Genomic DNA, 21,047 nt, shown 5'->3' with positions numbered 1-21,047 from the left:
GACACCGGACAAACTGAGCACCCGGAGCGGGGCTCCTCCCACCTCACATGCACGTCCTGGACACGCACCGCCGCCCCCAGCCGCGCGCATGCACAGGTGACGCCGCCGGACGCTGGTGCGTCCCGGGCAGCGGATGGGCAGCAGGCGCAGGCCAAGCCCACACCTGCCTGAGCGCCCCTTGTGTTCCCAGGGGCTCTGCTTCTCCAAGGCCTCGGGCGTGCCCTGTCACTTAGTTAGGGTCGCGGGTGACCAAAGGACAGAGGCGTCCCCAGCGCCGACACCCTGCATTGGCCTCGCCCAGCAGGACCCGCGCCGTGCCTCATTCTCAGGCGCCTGCTCACACTGTCCGCCACTGGCCAGGGCCGGGGCAGCGCCCAGGGACACATGTGGTTCGAGTCTCTCAGGAGAAGGCTGCGGAGAGCCGGGCTAAGGCCATGCGCCTGCGCCCAGCTGGGCACTGAGAACCCGGGACGAGGGTGGAAGCTGGCAGCTGAACGTCCTGCTCAGGGCCCGCCAGGGTCTGGTGCGGAGAAGGCAGGACACAGGTGTGCGCAGAGGCACAGAACCGAGTGGACAGAGACATCGCAGGGCGGGGGCATGGGGGGCACAGCAGGGTGTGCTCAGGACTTACTCCTGGCTCTGTGCTCAGGGGATCATGACATGAGGTCAGGCATCCATCTGGGCCCGCCACATGCAAGGCGCACCTTGGCCCTGCACCGTCTCTCCAGTCCAGCGTCTCTCCAGTCCAGGAAACTTTTTTTTTTTTTTTTTTTGCAGAGTAGATAAGATTTCACTTAATGAAGAATCCGAGTTCGTATCCGGATCATCAAATCAATTACTAAGGTTCGCTCGTGTTGATGCGTAATGAGATTTCATGTAGCTCATCTTTGAGAATGTCTGTTCCTCCAGATAGGAACTCCCGGACTCCACCATAAATCCTCAGGTGCATGGTTTTAATTGAGGCTATTCATCACCACTTTTTAGACGCCCATTAGATTGCTCCCCTAATAGCAGGAGATGTTACTGCACTGCCCGGGAGGGGCGTCCACTCAGAGCTGCGGACGCCCAAGGCACAGTCCGGAAGGACTTTGCTCTCCAGCACGCGGAACAGCTGCCTGCCGCCGGCTGGGGACTGCAGCTCTGGCTTCATGCCGCCAGGGGTGGGGCCAAGCAGTTCGTGCTTCAGCATTACCTGTGACTGGCCTAACTTTAGAGCAATGCAGATCACATCTGTGATCCACGTCAGATCTATTTGTAAATGTTGGCAAGAGATGGGAGATAGTAGAAGGGTCAGGGATGCAGGGTGTGGACTCTATCTCAGCCCTCCCGTGTTCCTCACGTCCTCCCTGCCACGCTGGAGGCCCCTGCACACAGCCGGGTCAGGCCCCCATGGCCTGAGCAGCACCACATCCCCAGAGTCCAGCACTGACCCTCGGTCCTGCTGGCTGAGAGTCCCCAGGGGCATGTCCAGGCCCCTGACACTGCCTCTGAGGCCCCAAAATAAATAAGCAAAAGAAAACATTCACAGGTCTGCAATAAAACCTCACTTGCAAAGCCGCTCGTTGTTCCATCCAAGTAGCAGAAGTTGTTCTCCTCACTCAGAAATGTTCCGTTTCTACCCTGTGCCACACACATCTCCACGGCGCCATCAAATCGCCACGTGACTAACAAGTTCCGATATTCGTGCTTTGTTTCTTTACAATTGAATCACCCTGAGATACACAATCACAAGGCCGTTCGTGGTTGGGTTTTAGCCAAACAATGTTCCAACACCCATCCCTCCACCAGTGTGCATTTCCCACCACCGATGTCCCCAGTTTCCCTCCTGCCACATTTTTTGTCTGTTTTTAATTGAGTCCCCATGAGAAAGACCCTTACAAAGCTCTTCACGATTAGGATTCAGGCATACAGAGGGATACACCCATCCCTCTCTCGGTGCACGTTTCCCAGCACCAGGGGCTCCAGCTTCTCTCCCATTTTCCCTACCCCACCCCCAGCCCGTCATGTTTTATTTCTAATGATGTTTGATGGGACCGACAATCATGGAACTTTTGGAAGCAAGTGAAATTCGGCTGGAGCTGCCCCTCCCTGGACACCCTTCATTCTCTCCTTGGCCCTCCAGCAGATGAGAAAATAGCCCCTGGATTTTAACTCCGTGTTTCTGGAGTTTTGTCAGCCCCCGGGCCATGCCTTTCTCTCCTCGGCACTGGTTCACCAAACCCCATCAGGGTCCATGTTGCCCGATTCCCCTTGAGTTTGCACACAGGTGTCTTGTTTCTTTTAATGGTTCTGCTTAGAAGACCCAGTATAGACTCCTCACAGAGACGGAGCTTCCTTCCTTAAGCCTTGCTGGTTTCCTCCCTCTGTATACCAGACCAGCAGCCAAGTTCATCTACCGGGAACAGGAAAATTTCGGCTCAGAAAGCGACGACAATCAGAGAAGCTGACACCCAGCTTCCCCATCGACAGAGGGACTGTTCTTGCTTCCGGCGGGGGGCTGCAGACAGCTACTCTCTCTGGCGCATCCTGGGAGGGCTGCCCAGTGTGGCCTCATGAACTTCCCAGGCTGACACCCTTCCTTGCTGAACCAACAAACAGGACCCCTGGAGTCCATGTTCTTGCAGCCCCATTCACTGTTGAGTGTTGCTGTCAAATGTCATGTGGAATCTCGGGAAGAAATTCTGCTGTGATGTGACATTCTGTTCCAGGGAGTCTCGTTTTCAGGGGGCAGCTTTGGAAGAAGAAGAAGGAAGAAGAAAGAAAGAAGGAAGAAGGAAGAAGAAGGAAGAAGGAAGAAGAGGAGGAGGAGGAAGAGGAACAGAAAAAGATTCCATCTGCTAAGTGTGGATGGCAGACATGGACACGCGCTGCTTACAGTGTCCAGATAGATGTGTTTGCACAAGAATAAAGACCGATGCCAAGAGAAATAGGGTGTTTCAGTCAATCTGTGATGCTCTCCTCATCCCAGCCCTCAAGAGAGCACCGGTGGGCTCACTCTAAATGACTTGTCACCTGCATTAGATCTCTAAATATACAACCCCACTGAGCACACACACACACACACACACACACACACACACACACACACATCTGCACCTGGGGAATTCATACAACAGAGTACTGTGCAGGGCTGGCTGGTCCTTGCTGCGTCAACTGCTCATTTCTTTTTCACGGCTGAGTAGAATTCCGCCATGCCAAGCTGCAGGGTGCCAAGTATCTGCCTAGACTCTTTCCAGAGCCTAGCCTGAACCACTAACACAAACATTCCCCAGCAAACCTCGGGTGGACGTGGCCTTTGGTGTTGCTAGGGTGAGCAGCTAGGAGAGGATTTTCAGGGCTGCATAGAACGGGTGTGTTTGATCTCCCAAGAAACTGTGTTTCCAAGATAATTGAGCCATTTTTCACTCCTACCCAAAACAGCGGAGGGTGCTAATTGTCTTGTCCCCATCAACATTTCATACTTTTAGTCTTTCATCTCAGCTGTGATGGCAGGTGTGAAATGGTCTTACCCTGTGATTCCAGCCCCGTTCCCTGGTGACTAATGATACTGAGCAGCTTTTCATGGGCCATTTCTTTGCCTTCTATCCACTCCTTTACCCTTTTCTTTGCTGAGTGCTTCTTATTAAATAATATTGAGTGGCTTAAATACTGCTCGACAAGTACTATCAGATACATTTTCTCTCAACCTCTGACTTGCATTTTTTTGTTTCTGGATGGTGTGTCTTTTGAAGAGCAAAACGTTTAAATTTTAAAAAACAGTTTATCGGTGTTGCTTATCTAAGAAATCTTTGCTTTCTCTAAGAGAACTAACATTTTCTCCTGCATTTTCCTTCTAAATATTTTTCATTTGGGGTGTTTGCCTTCAGCCTATAATTTGCTTTGGGCTTTTGTCTATTTGGGAGTGACCTCCAGTGTTGCTTGGGGACCACGCTTAGCTCCAGGCACTGAGGTTGCCCCTGGTGGCACTCGAGGGACCAGGCCCCGCCAGAGCTCAAACCCAGGATTCCTGCCTCCAGAGCCTGTGCTCAGTCCATTCAACTGTCCCTCCAACCCCAGTTTAGCATCTGTTTTTATTGGGGGACAAGGAGGAAGGAAGCAGAATGGAAGCTCATCTTTCCAAGCGGGCACTGCCACCCCGGTGCACCTAGGGAGGTCCTTGTCCTCCCGTGTGGCCTCAGCCTCTCTGTTGAAATTCTGTTGGTCACAGACCCGTATGTCGACTGTTGTTTCCCTACTGACAATAAGGGAACGGGGCTGAAGCAAGGCTGCTCATTCTTGCTCATCACAGGTTCTTTCTCTGTGTATTAAACACCTGGTTGCTTGGAAAGTTTGAAAATGACTTACTTGGATGTCTGTATAGCACAATGGCCATGACTAGCAAGTCCAGTTAAGATTCAGATCAGTAGAGATAAGTACCAGGAGGTTGGCTCCAAGTCTTGGAAGCTGGCTCCACATGCTGGAGGAAGGGGCAACTCACATAGAGAAGGGGACACCAGGTAAAGTGTGGTTTGAGGACCTGCACGGGATGGGAGACGCACTCTGAAAATAGAATATAGACCAAACACGATGGTCATGTGGTGCCTCTGTTGCAAACCACAACACCCAAAAGGAGAGAGAGAGAACATGGGGGAATGCCCTGCCACAGAGGTGGGGTGGGGCGGGGGGATGGGGTGGGAGGGTGGGAGGGATACTGGGAACATTGGTGGAGGGGACTGGGCAACTGGTGGAGGAATATAAACAAAATGCAAACATGAAAGTTCACAAGTTTGTAACTGTAACTCATGGTGATTCACTAATTAAAAATAAATAAATAAATTTTTAAAAAAGATTCCGATCAGGGGCCGGAGCGATAGCACAGTGGGTAGGGTGTTTGCCTTGCACGCGGCCGGCCCGGGTTCGATCCCCAGCATCCCATATGGTCCCCCAAGCACTGCCAGGAGTATTTCCTGAGTGCAAAGCCAGGAGTAACCCCTGAGCATCGCTGGGTGTGACCCAAAAAGCAAAAAAAAAAAAAAAAGATTCCGATCAGATGTTTTCCTTCCACATTCAGTGGCTGTCCTTTCTCTGAGGCTGCGTACTATAGGGAATGTGCCCCCCACTCCCCCCCAGCCCGACCTGGACAGGGGATTTATTAAATGCCTGCCATGCTGCTAATTATTCCAAGGGGTGAGGACTGAACCCAGAGGGAAACAGAGATCTCTGCCATTTGGAAGATAAAAATCTAGAGCAAGACATGACATAAAAACACCAGAAGGGCAGGTGGGTAGAGAGGGAGAGAAGAAGGAGATAAAAACTACGGCTTCCCAGGGGCCGGAGCTATAGCAGAGTGGGGAGGGCATTTGCCTTGCATGTGGCTGATCTGGGTTCAATCCCCGGCATCCCATATGGGTTCCCCAAGCACCGCCAGGAGTAATTCCTGAGCACAGAGCCAGGAGTAACCCCTGAGCATTGCTGGGTGTGACCCAAAAAAGGAAATAAAATATAAATATAAAAGAAAGCTTGTCTCCAAAAAAAATAAACTACGGCTTCCCAGGTTCCCCGCAAAAGGCAGCCAAGTAGAATGCCTCTGAGAAGGGTCTCTCCTGTGGAACAGTGACATTTCCACAGGAACCAAAGCACAAAGGAGCAGAGCCTGACACAGGGCTGACCCCTCTCCCAGGCACCACCTGGGCCCACGAGAATCACTGAGTTCCACACTGGAGGCCCCACGTACTTCCAGTGCTCCAGCACCAGGCATGAGCAGGAGGGCTCGGTGCACACACATGCATACACACATGTATGCAAGCACACACATGTGCACACACATGCAGGGTATACACACATGCACTCACACACGCACACACGTGTAGACACACATGCACACACGACAGGAGTAAGCGAGAGAAAGGGAACCGGAAGCCCAAGGTTTCGGGCAGAAGTCGGAGTGGGGGCGGAAGAGAAGGATGGAGGATAGAGTGACCAGGGTGCGCTGCAGCAGGAGGGTGTCGTCCTCAGCCACGACTCGGTCCTTGAGCGTCATTCAGAGTGGCGAGAAGCCGCTCCTGGAGGTGAGGACTCCAAGCAGAGTGAGACGATCTCATTTGGACTTCGGAAAGATCACGTCCAGGTGCAAGGCGGGCAGGAGAGGAGGGAGGTGGTGTTATGTGGCGGGGATAGAGAGCGTGGGGGCCAGAGGACCAAGCACGGGGAGTGGGAGGACCATACCTGGGAGAGCAGGAGCACCAAGCGTGGGGAGCGGGAGCACCAAGCACGGGGACCAGGAGGACTAAGTGTCAGGAGTGGGAGGACCACACATGGGAAGTGGGAGAACCAAATGTAGAGTGGGAGGACACATGTGGGGAGTGGGAGGACCACGGCTGGGGAGCGGGAGACGGAGGAGAACAGGCGGGAAAACTGTGAGCACACAGGTGATGGCACGGCACCATCCGTGTCTTGGTGTGCACGTGTGGAGAAACGCTCAGTCGCCATCCTCGAGAGAGCCCAGGTGCTGTCAGCCTGTCAGACCAGGATGGAAAGCTGGGCCACGGCACAGAGCAGCCTCATGATTCGTGCCAGAGTGCAGGGGGGCTGCACTCGCTGAAGGACCAGTTGGAACAGAATTAGACCTGGAAAAGGAAAACCAATACCCGGCGTGGATATACCGAGTTCACAGCACTGCAGTGACATTGCGCGGACTCATGCGTCCACGTGCCTCTGGGGAAAGGCACACGTGCATCCAGAGGTGGATGTGCATTCGTCGTGTACTTATGGCATGCCTACATATGCACACAGGAATTTATGTGCATGTATGTATTTCTGTATAGGCCATGAGTGTCATCCATATTTATGTGCACATTTATTCATACCTGGTTACATATTTATTCATGTCTATTTAGACATTCCTATCTCTTCATGCATACATATTTTATATATTTATATGTTTTTGTTCATATATAGTTGTTCATATCCATTTATAAATATTGATTTGTATATTTTATCCATATTTATATGTAATCATTCCTATATATATTCACTCCTAGATGTTTATACATAGCTATCCAAATAGATTTGCATATGTTGCCATATATATTTATCCCTATAGATTGACATGTAGTCATTAGCATATGCTCCAGTTTACACACGCGTCCACATAGGCCTACGTGTTTAGTTATGTGTTTCACACACGCATCTGTCCACACATGCTCATGTGTGTTGATTGCTGCATGCATATATTTCACGCATGTTTCATGCATGTCGCTGCGTGTTTGCACGCCGAACTGCGCGTGTGTCCCGTGCCCCGCGAGTGAGTGCAGCGCTGGGGCATGTGCGTGCCGACGTGGCGGGTTGGAACAGGCGCCCCGAGAGTGTTTTCTGCTCACTGGGTGCCGCTGCAGCCGCCTGGGGTTGGACCTGAATCACTGACGAGTGCGGGGTCCAGACTGCGTCCCACCTGCCAGGCTCGCAGCTTCCAAAGGGGGGCAGCGCCATCTCGTGGCGTGGGGCGTAACTGCGGCTCCTAGGTTGCCTTCTGGGTGTCTGTGCTCCTCTGACCAGTCTCAGCAAACGCGAGTCCAGGCCAAACTGGCCTCTGTGGAGGTGGCGCAGGCCCTGCGGTGAGCACAGAAGTGCCAGCCCTCCGTGGGGCACGCAGGGACCGGCCGAGGCTCTCAGCACAGCCGGAACCTCCTTCCAGGCAGCCAGCCCTCCCAGACAGATGCCCCTGGGGACTCGCTGCCCAGATGACCTGCAGACCGCTCCCCGCACAGTTTCCAGAATTCTCTCTCAGGACGGGCCTGAAGAAGGCGGCTCAGTGCGTCTTCCAGAGGGACACTGTCCGGCAGAAGGGCAGGCAGCATCCCCGTGGCCAGTGGCTGAGCCTAGGCTGTGTGGTCTGGGCTGAGGACTGGCCACTCTGGCCACCAGTTTCCTGAGAGTTTGGGATTACTGCTCACGAACTGTGGGGAGCAGCCCCCATGGGGCGGTCGGGGATGCTCGGGTCACTGAACTTCTGGGTCAATGGAAGTGTCTGTGTCCAGTCTAACAGAGATGAGAACCGGGTCTTTGCCTGACTTCTAATGTTGTTGTGACCTAAACAGCCCCATGGGAGGCTGAGTTATCAGAACAGTGATAGCAAACTCGGAAACGGAAGCTTTGATAAAACATGCTTTTGCTGTGAAAACAGTCAACGTTTACATATGCCAAGAAAACTCGGAGAGGGCCAGAGAGTGCGGGGCGGGGGCGTCGGCCTTGCACTCGGCCACCTCAGGTTTGGTCCCCAGATTCCCACAAGGTCCCACAAGCACTTGCAGTGGTGACCTCTGAGCACAGCTGGGTGTGCCCCCCCACAGACAGGCGCATGCGCGCACACATATATACACACACACACACACACACGCACGAACACGCGACTTCCGTGTCTGCTAAGAAAGGCAAGGAGGCAGGGACAGAAATGAGAGCTACAGCACGGGTGGTACATGGCGGGGGCGTCTCCCCTTTCTGGGGCGGATGATGGTGCGAGGGTTCTGGAAAACTGTTCTCTCCTAAGGCCAGACGGCTCGCTACAGGAGCCAGAAACTCAGCTTCCAGGTGCTGAATGAGGAGAAACCCCAGCACAAGGCCTGTTCTGTGTGGCGTGTGCATATTTGGAGCAGCGTGATTGCTAATCGCCCCAGACTGGGAGCTAAATGCCCACCAGCCGGCAAATCCATACCGGAGATGCTTATCGGCACGGCGGGAGTTGGGGGATGGCCTGGAGGGGCCACCAGGGCTGAGCCGGGGAAAAGCTCGAGGCAGCTACAGGCAAGGGAGCAAACCAGTGACTCCCCCACACACACACCCAGGATCACTACGCACACGAAACCTTGGCACTCAGGGTCGGAGTCAGTGTCCCCAGCAGACGGTCACTAGCAGCTGGAGAGGGTCAGCTCTGCAATAACAGACATCGCAAGCTGTGCCCGGCCTGGCCCCAGAGACCCAGAGAACCGACCAGCACCCATCTCTGCAGAGGGGAGGGGGTGCAGGCTCCCAGGGCCCCAGGCAGGAACTACTCTGTGTGTGTGTGTGTGTGTGTGTGTGTGTGTGTGTGTGTGTGTGTGTGTACCTGTGAGAATGTCCCCTAAAAATTTCTTTTCATGGGGTTTCTCTTTATTTTACCTTGCTTAGAAAATAATGTTTTCTCTGGGGCATCTGTCAAAAAAAATTTATAAGCATGCTGTTATAAAATTGATGTGATCAAGTAGCTGATCAAGATTATGTGGCTGCTGGGGGAAAGGGCAGCTCAGATAGAGAAGGGAACACTAAGTAAAGTGTGGTGGGAGGACCCGCTCAGGATGGGAGAGGCGTGCTGAAAGCAGACTGTAGATTGAACACGATGGCCACCCAAAACCTCCATTGCAAGCCACAACAGCCAAAAGGAGAGAGAGAGAGAGAGAGAGAGAGAGAGAGAGAGAGAGAGAGAGAGAGAGAGAGAGAGAGAGAGAGAGAGAGAGAGAGAGAGCAAAAGGGAACGCCCTGCCACAGAGGCGGAGTGGGGTGGGGATGGGATGGTAGGGGTGGGAGGGATGCTGGGGTCACCAGTGGAGAACGGGCACTGGTGGAGGGATGGGTACTCAAGCAGTGAATGACTGAAACACAAACACGAACATATGTAAATCTGTATCTGTACCCTCATGGTGATTCATTAATAAAAAAGTATATAAATAAATAAATAAAACTTTGATATTCCCTTAACTAGCTAGAAAAATAAAAATGAAATAATTGTCCATAGTTAGGATATTTTACCAGAAATAACAGGGAAACCTAATTATATGGCTAGGCAAACACAATTACAGTAGAAAGTATCTTGTTTGTTTTTTTTTTACTTCATCATATAAGTTTACTTCAACACTCTTTGAAACACCAGGCCCCTAACCCATTTCTTTTTTTGTTTGTTTGTTTGGTTTTGTGTGTGTATTTGGGCCACACTGGCAGCCGCCTGAGATAAAATCCAGGTTGGGCACATGCAAGGCAAATGCCCTACCATATATGAAATTGTTCCAGTCCCTCCTACCCATCTTTTACATCAGAAAAGGTGTCCTCCTGCACTCATTTGTGGAGTATAAAATAACATAACATGAGGCTGACACCCAAGGACAGTAGATACAAGGGCCAGGAGGATTGCCCCATAGCTGGAAGCCTGCTTCATGAGCAGAGAGGAGAAGGCAGATGGAATAGAGACGGGATCACTAAGAAAGTGATGGTTGGAGGAATCGGTTGGGATGAGCGATGTGTGTTGAAAATAGATAATGGACCAGACATGATAACCTCTCAGTACCTGTATTGCAAACCATAATGCCCGGAAGAAGAGAGAGAGTATGGGAAATGGAGGCATGAGGAGGGGGGGTATACCAGAGATATTGGGGGTGGGAATGTGCACTGGTGGAGGGTTGGGTGTTTGATCATTGTGTGATTGTAACCCAAGCATGAAAGCTTGTAACTATTTTATTTTATTCAATAAAATAATTTTATTCAATAAAATAAAAATTTTTTTAAAGATTATGTGGCAGGAAATGTGGGAATGACAGAATTCTTGGGGATGTGGAGGGCCGGGCAGGCCCCGGGACCTCAGGGTCTGGGGGAGGAGGAAATGTCCAGTGTCCTGTGAGTGCTGGGGCCTCCCTGTAGCATGCTCTTGCCTCTGACAGATAGAGGCTGTTCCGGGCCAGCTGGAGGAAACCTCTGGCCACAAAGCTAATGTGATTTTAGGGGCAAAAAACTTAATAATTCATGGGAGGTGGCGGAGAGCACTGCAGAAGGTCTCCGGAGCCGTGCCAGGAGTGAGTCCTGAACGCAGAATGGAGTTAGCCCCGAGAACCACCAGGAGTGGGCTAAAAACTAACCCAAAGGAAAGTACACTTATTACAGGTGTTAGTGCAGGAAAATTATTAAGCAAATCAACTGCTCCTCGCCACTCTAATAAGCTCTGCAGTTGCGAAGGCTGGAAGGGCGGTTTCAGTTCCGCAGAGACCACATGACGGAACTGCGAATGCTGAGGGCTCAGAGGAAAGGAGAGACAGAGAGAAGACACAGTGGGGTACAGCAGAGTGGGCAGCCTCGGGCCTGGCACCAGCCCCTGGCACCCCACAGGTCCCCTGAGCCCCACCAGGATCGAGCCCCGAGCACAGCCAGGTGTGACCACAAAATGGACATCGACACGCATACAGGTACATGACGTGCATATATACATACACACAGACGTATGTTAGTAACACAGGAAGAGAGCTCTCTCGGGGAGTTATTCCTGCGGGGGACGAACGTACCAGACTAACATTGGACCCATTGTTCTCAATGTGTTCACGGAGCTGAAGGAAGTCGAGCCTAAAGAACAAATAAAGCTGTCTCTCAGGGAATACCGGTCTAAAAATCGACAGGATTTTACAGAAAGGAGCCAAATAAGTAAATAAAAGGAACCTGTAGGGAGCCATTTTACCTTACTGATCTTATCCTGTCACTATTTGTTTATCACTAGCTAACCCCATGCCACACCTAGCAAAGGTTGCCACTCCTAATCTTACTGATCTTATCCTATCAGCATTTGTTTATTACTAGCTAAATCCCGTGCCACACCCTGCATTTCTGTTGGGGGTCCTGGCACCACCTCCTCCCAACAAGGAGGTGTAAATACTGTAACTGCCATAGAATAAAGAAAGGCCTTTTCTCCCTCCTCCGGGCTCTCCGTCTATTCTCTCGGCTGCGCCCTACGAAGGGTTCTCCCTGCTGAACAGAACGAGAACTCCACATCGACTTCCACAGGAACCAAGTGTGGTGGCATGTTCAGTACCGTGAAAGCAAAGAACTGTCACCTGGACAGAAGCCAAGCCTTGGGCAGAGTCGAGTCTGAGAGGGGGCTGGGGGCCTAGTGCAGTGGGCAGGGCACCAGCTTTGCACACAGCTGACCTGGGTTCCAGACCCAGCACCCCATTTGTTCCCTCGGACACTGCCAGGAGTGAACCCTGAGTTCTGCTCCGTGTGGCCCCAAAGCAACAACAGCCAAAAGGAGTTATGTAAATCCCCTTTGTTAACTTTCAATCCACTCTTTGTATCAGGGGAGTGTAAAACACCAACCGTGGGGGCCACACCCAGCAGAGCTCAGGTGCTGCTCCTGGCTGTGACCCGGGGTCACTCCGGGGTGTTCTGGAGACCATGGGCGCTGGGGCTTGAAGCCAGATTTCCTGCCAGAGCATGCAAGGGGCAGACGGAGCCGTCTGCAGCCGCTGACAGTGTGAATGGGTGCAGACACCCCTTTCCTGCCCCGGTGCAGGGTCCTGTCCCTTCCTCCTGCTGCACACAAGCCCTCTGTCTTCCACACACATTCCGTTTCATCGTTTTCTCTTCTCAGGGGCTGGGGTCAAACATGCTCTCCCACCACACCCCTCCTTTATTCCCTTCCTGTGCTCGCTCCCTCGGTGTTGCAGCGTCCTCGAGTTCTAGGTGTTGAGGGAAAGAAACTCAGGGTTCCAGAACGCCTCTCGGCACCCGCGTAGGTCCGGCCGATGGTCACGCGTTACCAGGAGGGCCTTCTGCTCTGCTGCGGGCGCACAGGTATGAAGCGTCCTTTGAAACGGATTTCTTAAATCTGAGGTGACGGCTTCCCAGCTGGCAATTCCCGCTCAGGGTTTCTGTCTCGAGCCATCAGAAGCCAGGTTTGGGGAGATGTTTTCACATCTGTGTCACGGCCGCCAGAAGCAAGGCAGGTAGGTGACACTGGAGGATTGAGTGACAGCACCCTGGCTCACACTCGGCCTTAGGAGGAAGGAGGGTCTGGCTCAAGCCTGTGCCAGCACCCACTGTGCTAAAACCCACTCCAGCACTGACCACTGCCCCAGCCAGCCACTCTGTGTTCTCCACAGTTTCAAATGATGGCTGCTCTGGTCTTTGAACTTTTTGTTTTAAGGCTCGTGTTTGCTGTAGTGGCAACCTCACAAATTTTTCATCTGCTCAACTCACACGGGGCCACCAGTGTCAGGCTGTGTGGTGGCCTCTGCAGGTCCCAGTAGAAATGAGGAGAAACTGAGTCCAGCTGTGTCTCTCATACAGACGGCTGAGGGGGAAACATTTCTGCTCAGCTCAGCTCTTGTTTGAACCCATGGTGGAGTTTGTTGGGTTTATGATGCTCCTAGAATAATGTTCTAGAAGTGCCACAGGAGAACATTAGATTTCCCATTCACTACAAGGTCCCACGTCTGTTGCTGTGGCACATGGCTGGGCTCCAGGTCCAGGTGGCCCCTGGCTGAGGCCCTGGGTCCATCCCTGCAGTCGCTGGCCTGTGTGGAGCGTGGACCCAGCAGCACGTCCATTCTCCAGCCCCCTGCACAGCTACACAGGGATGCCCGGACCCGTGCACAGCCCCGCAGCTGAAGCAAGAAATCCACGTGCCCCACAATCACACATGCCCTGTGGGTCCCCTACTCCCACTCCCCAGCTGCGCTGGGCCTCCTGGGTCCCTCTGGGGCCCCCTTAGCTGGGCCAACGTGTCCTTGCGTCTCCACATCGCCAGAGTGTGACCGTGACTGTTCCTGAGTTCTGAGATGTCTTTCGCTCTTTCCATCCCACGCCCACCAACAGCATTCCCGTTAGGGAGCTCGCTTGTGTGGAGGGAAGCCAGAGTCTTCGCTTCTACCTCAGACTGACCCGAGGTGACCAGGGGGACCCTCCGCTCAGGCCTGTCAGGCAGAGGAGGAAGCCGCTCAGCCAGCTAAGGGTCACCCCCAACCCTGCTGGTGACACGGGGCAGTGCCGCCTGCAGGGTCCTGCTGGAGTCCCCCCCATCCCCACCCCTGGGACTGAGGAAGGACGTCTTCGCCCTGGGGCGCCCCTTCAGGGTGTCGGGGGCCCCAGAATCCCTCTGTGAGCCCATAGTGCCTGTAGCAGGAAGGTCACAGCCTCCCAGGGGCGAGGTGACGACTGCTGATGTGAAGCCACTGGCGGGTGAGTCTGTGAGCTCGGGAAAGACGGGAGAGAAGCAGTGGCCGGCCCCGGTCATCGGGGGTCCCAAGTCTTTGCTTCCTGAAGCTGGTACACGCTGCACACCTTGATTTCACAGCACTGTTGTGACTTCCGGCAATGGAACAGGCTCATGTTGGCGTGTGGACCCATGAGCCACTGGACAGGAACTCCAGCCCACACATCCATGACAATAGTCCTGAAAACGTGGAGCCAAAACACGTCCAGCTGGGTGAGGAGAGGTGGCCAGCAGCCTTTCTGACAGGAATGTCCTCTCACCCGGTCCGTCCCCAGAAGCCTGGCCGGGGAGATAAGGGCACCCGGCAGCCTCACCCACAGGGAGTGCTCTGGAAGCTGCCTTCTCTGGAAACAGCCCATCCCGTGGTCCTCTCCTAGGGAAGAGACTCCAGCCCCACCGCTGGTGCTCCCCAGCTCAGGCCCTGGCCACCAGGCTGACCCACCCTTGGGTTGCCCCCCCCAGCAGCGGTGGGTGGGGACACGGGATCACAGTGCAGCACAGTGGGGAACTATATATATATATATATATATATATATATATATATATATAAAACTTTATAATTTTTTTAGCAAAAAGTGCCTGGTTTCTAGACGCAAACTATGAGCTTTGGTCCCTTCCTCATACTGGGCACCGAAATTAACCCAAACCGGAGGTTGGACTTTCCTAAGACCGAAAACTGCAACGTTTCTATAGGGAATCGCGGGCGAAAACGTTTGCGGCGCTGGAGGCAGAGAATGTGCGAAACTGCAGTGTTTGCTCCAGCTGCAGCCAGAGAGACTCGGCATCGGAAACGCCCCTGGAATTCCAGGGCGGGCGGGCGGGAGGGAGTCCCGGCGGGAGGGAGGGGCGGGGCCGCGGGGAGGGGCGGGGCCTGAGAGGGTGGGGCGGGCCCTGGGCAGAGAGGGGCGAGACCTGAGAGGGGGCGGAGCCTCGGGCTACGGGGCGGGGCGAAGCGGAGTCTGGGAGGGGGCGGAACCTGGGGGAGGGGCGGGGCGGGGCGAGGGGCGGGATGGAGTCTGGGAGGGGGCGGAGTCTTGCGTGACCGGCAGAGTCGGAGAGGGACGGAGCCTGGACGAGGGGCGGGTCGGAGCCGGGGAGGGGCGGGCCCTGGGGCGGGGAATGGGCGGGGGCTCCGCGCGCGTGCGCAATGGGCGCCCGTCCAAATTCTCGCGGCGCGCGCGAGCGGCGGTTTCCGGCCGTCGGCCCCATGGCGGCCCCCGGGAGCGGCGCGACCCCGTTTCTTGGCGGTGAGGCGGACTGGCCTGCTCCGGGCGGGGGTCCTGAGCCCGGGATGGGTTTCTGGCCCGGGGCGGGGGTGTCCTGCTCCCCAGGTGCGCGGGGACCGATCACCGTCAGGGTCGGGGCTGCCCCCGGGACGCCGTCCCCGCACGTGCTGGCGTCCCCAGGCCCCGGGGGGTGGGCGCGGACACTGAGCCGGACCTGCCGGGCTCGGGTCCGGCGAGGGTGGCCGCCGCGGGGGTCTGCAGGGTCCGCAGTGGGCAGGAGGCAGGGAGGGGTTCTCGGCCCGAGCGTGGGGCCTCGGGTGGGCTCTGCCCCCCTCGGGGAAGGTGCTTCCCTGCCGGCCTGGCACAGGGCCCCCCGCAGAGGCCCCCGTCGCTGCTGGCTGGCCAGAGCCGCAGACAGGCTTTTAGACGGTGTCCGTGCGGCCGGGGGAAATCGCGGCGCCCGGGCAGCCCTGCTCGCCCACCCCTGCCCCTGCCCCTGCCCGCCCTGGCCAGTCCTGCAGCCCCGTCACCCATCACGCCCTGGTTTGCTCTCAGGAGTCGTGGCGTATGTGGAAGTGTGGTCGGCCAACGGAACAGAAAACTACTCCAAGACCTTCACGGACCAGCTTGTGCAGATGGGGGCACAGGTGAGTCCGTTCCCCGCACACCTGGCTCGCCCTAGTCATCTACACCGTCTCCTCTGGGGGCTTGCAGAGAGGAGGGAAGGAAGGAGCTGGGAAGGAGCCAGTAGGGGCACAGGTGTGGGGGTTCGGAGGGGAGGGGCGCCGACTCTGCCCTGGTCACTTGGCCCCAGGGGAGTCTGGAGGAGGCAGCTGGTGGGTGCTGGAGCCCCATGGAGAGTCTGAGCTCGGCTGCAGACACCTGGGGCGGCTCACGGCCTCCGGCGATGCACACCTGAGGACTGTGCACCAGTGAGCCTGATCAGAAGCCCCCACGCACACCTGAACTGGGTTCGCATCGTGCCAGCTTGGGGCGGACACCTTGTGTGGCTCGGAGACTCGCGGGTGTTCTGGCGGGCCTGGGCCAGGACAGCACCGCGTATCCGCAGGGGAGCCAGGCAGACTGCCTGATGCCCACCATGCCTTCCGGTCCCTGGCAGGGCCCCAGGTGGGGAATCAGGACTGGGACTCGGGAGGCGGCCCCGAGAAGCTTCCAGGCTACAGGCAGTGAAGCACTGCGGAGGGGCTGGGCTGGACACAGGACAGCGCCTGGGGTGCTTGCCTTGGGTGTCATCTAAGTTCCATCCCCGACATCACAGAGGTGACCCTGAGCACAGAGCCAGGAGTCACCCTGAGCATCACTGGGTGTGGACCAGAATCCTCGAACCGAACACACCCTGTGGAGGGGAGTGAGGGGTGAGGCTGTAGGCCGGGGACAGTCACTCAGGGCAGAAGGCCTGGCAGTCAGCCTGGGGTCCCGCCTGTCTCCCTGTTTCCTCTCATCCCTGGAGGCCTGGGGGCTGAGCGCTGCCCTTCCCACCACGTCTCCGGGTTTTTTCCCTTGTCTGTGCTGTGGCTCTCGCAGCCTTGAAGGCAGGACGGCCATGCGGGGAAGTGGCGCCTCTGAGCAGCTCCCACGGGGCCGAGCCAGGATGCTCTCCTGCCAGCTCGCAGCCCATCCCAAGCATGTCCAGCCACAGCTGTGCCCTGGGCCCCTGCGGTACCTGGCTCGAGCATCCGACACTTTCCTCGTGGGCTGAGCGCCGTGGCTTTGTTGCTGACTGGGAGGGTGCGAGTGTCTGCCTGGGCAGCAGCTGGTCCTGTGTCCTGGCTCCCGAGATTGCGCCCGCACTGTGCTGGGAACGCCGTCACCGGAGCTTCTGGGACCTGGCTCTGTCCCTGGCGTGAAGCAGCGGCTGCATCTGTCTTCCCCGGGAGTGACCATTAGCCTTGGCGTCCTCTCCTGGCTGAACGCTGTCCTCGGTGTGTCCTGATTCTGCGCAGCTTCTCGCCCTGCTGGGCCATGTTAAAATCTGTGACTTCCAGGGACTCCTGAACTCACTCGCCCCCTCCAAAAACTCAGCATTCAGATCCCTGGCGCTCCCAAGGCAAACAGACCCCTTGCTGGGATCGCCACTGAGGCTGTGCCCGGGTCCGAGTGCGTGGGGAGCTCCAGGAACACCAGTGGGGCAGTGGGGTCGGGCTGGTAGCAGCCAAGGGGGACGGACACCACGCTTCCAGGGCCGAACCTCTTGTTTTAAGGCCATTTTATTTCCTTCTCTCTTGTTTGCTGCGACTCTGAGCAGCCCCCCCTTTTTTATTCTTTTTGGGTCACACCCTGCGGTGCTCAAGGGTTACCCCTGGCTCTGCACTCAGAAATTAACTCTTGGCAGTGCTCAGGGGACCATATGGGATGCTCGGAATCAAACCCAGATTGACTGCATGCAAAGCAAACACCCTACCCGCTGTGCTATTGTTCCAGCCCCACGAGCAGTCCCTTTTAAAGGTCCTTTTGGAACTGCAGGTAACAGGAGGAAGTAGTCGCCTGTGTCCAGACACCTGTGTCCCTCCCAGGGTCCCGAGTCTTCTCCTCCAAGTGGCCAGCTTGGCTTTTCATGGGTTTCTTTCGTTCCCTTGAGTCTTGCCCAGGGCTCACTCTTGGTGGGAATTGAGCCCGAGCAGCCCCGTGTCCAGAGACGCCCCGTGCGTGTCCTGCAGGAGCCAGGCGCGTCGTGCGTGGCCGGAGTCCCAGGTGGGAGTGGCAGTGGCTCCATTTCTTCTCTTTGCAGGTTTCCAGGAAGCTCAGCAAGCGGGTGACGCACGTGGTCTTCAAAGACGGCTACCAGAGCACCTGGGACAAGGCGCAGCAGCTGGGCACAAAGCTGGTCTCCGTGCTTTGGGTGGACAGGTGAGTGGCGACCGTGCTGCCCACTCTGTGGCCGCCCGCTCTCCTGCAGGACTGCAGCTGGTGGCAGGAAGGGGGCTGTGGGCCGGTCACCAGCTGCAGCTGCCACCAGAGGAAGGAGTTTTGCCACAGGCCCCTGGATGTGGCCTCCATCATCTCCTGCCCTGCCCGTGTCCGCTGGCCTGGTCTCGTGGAAGGGGCCAGTGCCTCTCCCGGATCTGATTGCTCTGGAATGGGCACGGTCTGTGTGGTCACTCTGCCGTCTGTGGTCCACGCCCGCATGTGTCGGGACTGGCTCTCCTGCAGTGGGGGCTGACTGTTCCGACTCTGCTGCTCCCCTACTGCGTCCTGGCCCTCCACGTCCCGAGAGATAGGCCTTGTGTGCTCATCGCTCAGTGCTCAGCTGCCCCCTCCAGGCCCATCCCGGTTGTAGGTCCCTGTAACCCCCTTTCTTCATCCTCCCCTCACTGGATTCCTGGTTGTTTCCAAGAGCTTGGATGAGCCAGAGCTGCAATGAGCACTATGTGTGAGGAAGGTGCTGAGAAGGGTGGCCCCGTGGTCTTTACTTGATTTGGGACCATACCCGCTGGTGCTCAGGGCTCACTCCCAGCTCTGTGTTCAGGGTCACTCCTGGCTTTGTGCTCAGGGCTCACTCCCGGCTGTGGGCCCAGGGCTGCGGAGCAGGGACCCGACCTGGGTTGGCTATTGGCGGGCAAGTGCCCTCCCGGCTGCCCTAGTGCACGGCCCCCAGTCTTCTGTGTCTTTCCAGGAACCTCCTCAGTTTCCACAGAGGCTGAGCCGGGCGCAGCCTGCAGCTTGGGGCAAGAAACGTGCCCCTCCTTGCCCTCTCTGGACGTCGCCGTCCCCAGAAGGTGTGAGGGAGGGGCTGCCAGGGAGGGCGGCTGTGTGCTCGGGCCTGCTCAGGTGGAGGATGTTGGCTGCAGCGTGGAAAGCAGGTGGGAAGCTCCTCTGGGTGCCCCGGGACGGCTGGTGGGCAGGACGGGCTAAGTGGGGAGCCGATCAGATTCTGGGGTTGCCCGGGCCCCCATCCATGGCACTGCCCAAACGTACTCCAAGTGCTTGGGAGGCGGGGGTGGACCAGTCTCTGGTTTCCGTGGAGTCAGATGCCGGAGGACACATGGCAGTGGCAGGTGAGGCCACGAGCTGATGCTGGAGGGCCCCTGACCCTCTGTGCCCGGACAGCAGCTGGCGAGGTGCTGGGAAGGTGCTGGGGCGGCGTGGCGGCTCATGGCCTGCTGCGGTGCCTTCCAGGCTGCCTGCGTGTTGCTCGTCTTCCCGCTCTGGCTCGGGGCTCCTCGTGGGATACGCAGTGGTGGGTGCGAGCCTCCTGCACAGAGCCTGCGTTTGGCCCGTCCGGCGCACTGTCCCCAGTCCGTCCACCTCACCCCGCCCCCCCAGCCCATCCACCCCACTTCGAGCCTTGAATAAACGAGCAGTTTTGCAACTCGCCCCTGAGACTGGCCTCGCGTGTTGCTGTCCTCCCGGTACCTGTTGGTCTCCGGCACACGCCCACCCCTCTCCATCCTCCCCGTGTCACCGGTCTCGCTCTCCCTCCCCCCAGGGCGCTGCTGAGGGCTGCCGATACCGCCCTGCGGGTGCTCCACTCGTGCATCCAGCTGGGCTTTGCGTGGCCCCTCAGTGGCCAGCCCGTGAGCCGTGTCCTCCTTCCCACCCTGGCACCTGAGAGCGAACGAGGGCCTCCATGGACTCGGTGGGCTGTGCGCGCTCCTCTCCGCCAGCCTGGCCCTGCTGGGGCTTTGCAAGGTGCTTCGGCTCTAATGGCCTCCTGGCCTTTTCCCCGAGGGTCCCGGGGCGAGCATTTGTCCCTCTGCAGTCGGGGAACTGGGTGTCTGACTGACGTGTTCCTGCTTTACTGCACCCGAGGTTCCCGTCTTCGTCAGCCTGAGTGAGGGTCACTGCTCGCCCTGGCGATGGTTTGGTTGGTTTGGGGCCACACCCACGGTGCTCTGGGGTCACTCCTGGCACAGTCGGTACCACATGATATGCCAGGGATCAAACTCAGCTTGGCCGTGTGCAAGACAAGTGACCTGTCCACTGTCCCATTTATTGCTCTGGCCCGACAGCCTGGTGACTCTGGGGGCCACCAAGACCCGCCCCTGCTACTGCTCAGGGAGGTTCTTGGGGTCCGTCACGGCCCCCCCGCAAGCAGTGTGGCCTCTGTCCTGGCCCACCTCCCCGGGCTGAGTCCTGATATTCTTAGGCTTCGTTTCTCTTGGCGACGCTGTTTCTTCGGGTGCTGGTGTGGACGTTCTCTCAGTTTCGGTTTTGGGTTTGGTTCTCTAGGGCCACACCTGCAGCGGGCTCAGGGCACTGTGGGTGCCCGGAGATGCCGTTTCCCTGTTCGGTCTTAGGTTGCTCGTTGCCGGCGTGAGAAACTGATTTTGTCTTGCATGTTCGCATGTGCGGGTTCTGCTGTACTTAACACCTGTCTGAGGTCATGAAGTTCTTGTGATGCCGTAGACCTCACTGTGTCATCTTGGGTCGAGTCTTCTTTCTGTCTGGGGGCCTCTGGGGACTCACTGCAGACAGAAACGTGCCCCTCGAGTCCTGTGCCATCGCCTGCCGTCCTCCACTGTCCATCTCTGATGGATGGCCACAGGGTGGCGCCAGATGGCAGCAGCCGGCCTGCTGGACACCAGCGGGAGTGTCCTGGGTGCGGGAACGTGCTGCTCCCTCCTGTCTCTGGGGACCGCCCTGGGTTGCTATTGATGGCCCCAGCCACATCTCCAGGCCCTGCTGCCCCGTCCTCCAACTGGGTATGGCCCTGCGGCACCCGGTGGACTGCCCTGCCCCCTACCACCAAGGCCAGTCCCTGCAGTCCTTGGCAGCCCGTGCGGTGGGTGAGCTGCTTCCCCAGGTGCCGCCTGTCCCGTGGAGAGGTCGCACTCAGGCGCCTTCCCTGGGGACCACTGAGCCCCTTCACGGGCCAGCGTGGT

General features: G+C 56.9%; 1 protein-coding gene across 4 annotated transcripts in view; it reads left to right on the top strand.

Annotated features, from left to right (window-relative positions):
• The first annotated feature begins 15,119 nt into the window (after nucleotides 1-15,119).
• MCPH1 (microcephalin 1) overlaps nucleotides 15,120-21,047 on the top strand; it is a 61,499-nt gene continuing 55,571 nt past the window's right edge. For all 4 annotated transcript variants that reach the window (XM_055139331.1, XM_055139347.1, XM_055139350.1 and 1 more), the window contains exons 1-3: nucleotides 15,120-15,225; nucleotides 15,760-15,851; nucleotides 17,954-18,072. In XM_055139331.1, the coding sequence (XP_054995306.1) occupies nucleotides 15,126-15,225; nucleotides 15,760-15,851; nucleotides 17,954-18,072 (311 nt within the window). In that variant the 5' untranslated portion in view covers nucleotides 15,120-15,125. The remainder of the gene's footprint in view (nucleotides 15,226-15,759; nucleotides 15,852-17,953; nucleotides 18,073-21,047) is intronic.

This window comes from Sorex araneus, chromosome 1 (assembly GCF_027595985.1).
Source record: "Sorex araneus isolate mSorAra2 chromosome 1, mSorAra2.pri, whole genome shotgun sequence".
Classification (NCBI taxonomy): domain Eukaryota; kingdom Metazoa; phylum Chordata; class Mammalia; order Eulipotyphla; family Soricidae; genus Sorex; species Sorex araneus.
The sequence above is the reverse complement of the archived record's forward strand: the minus strand, read 5'-3'. Positions and strand labels throughout refer to the sequence as shown.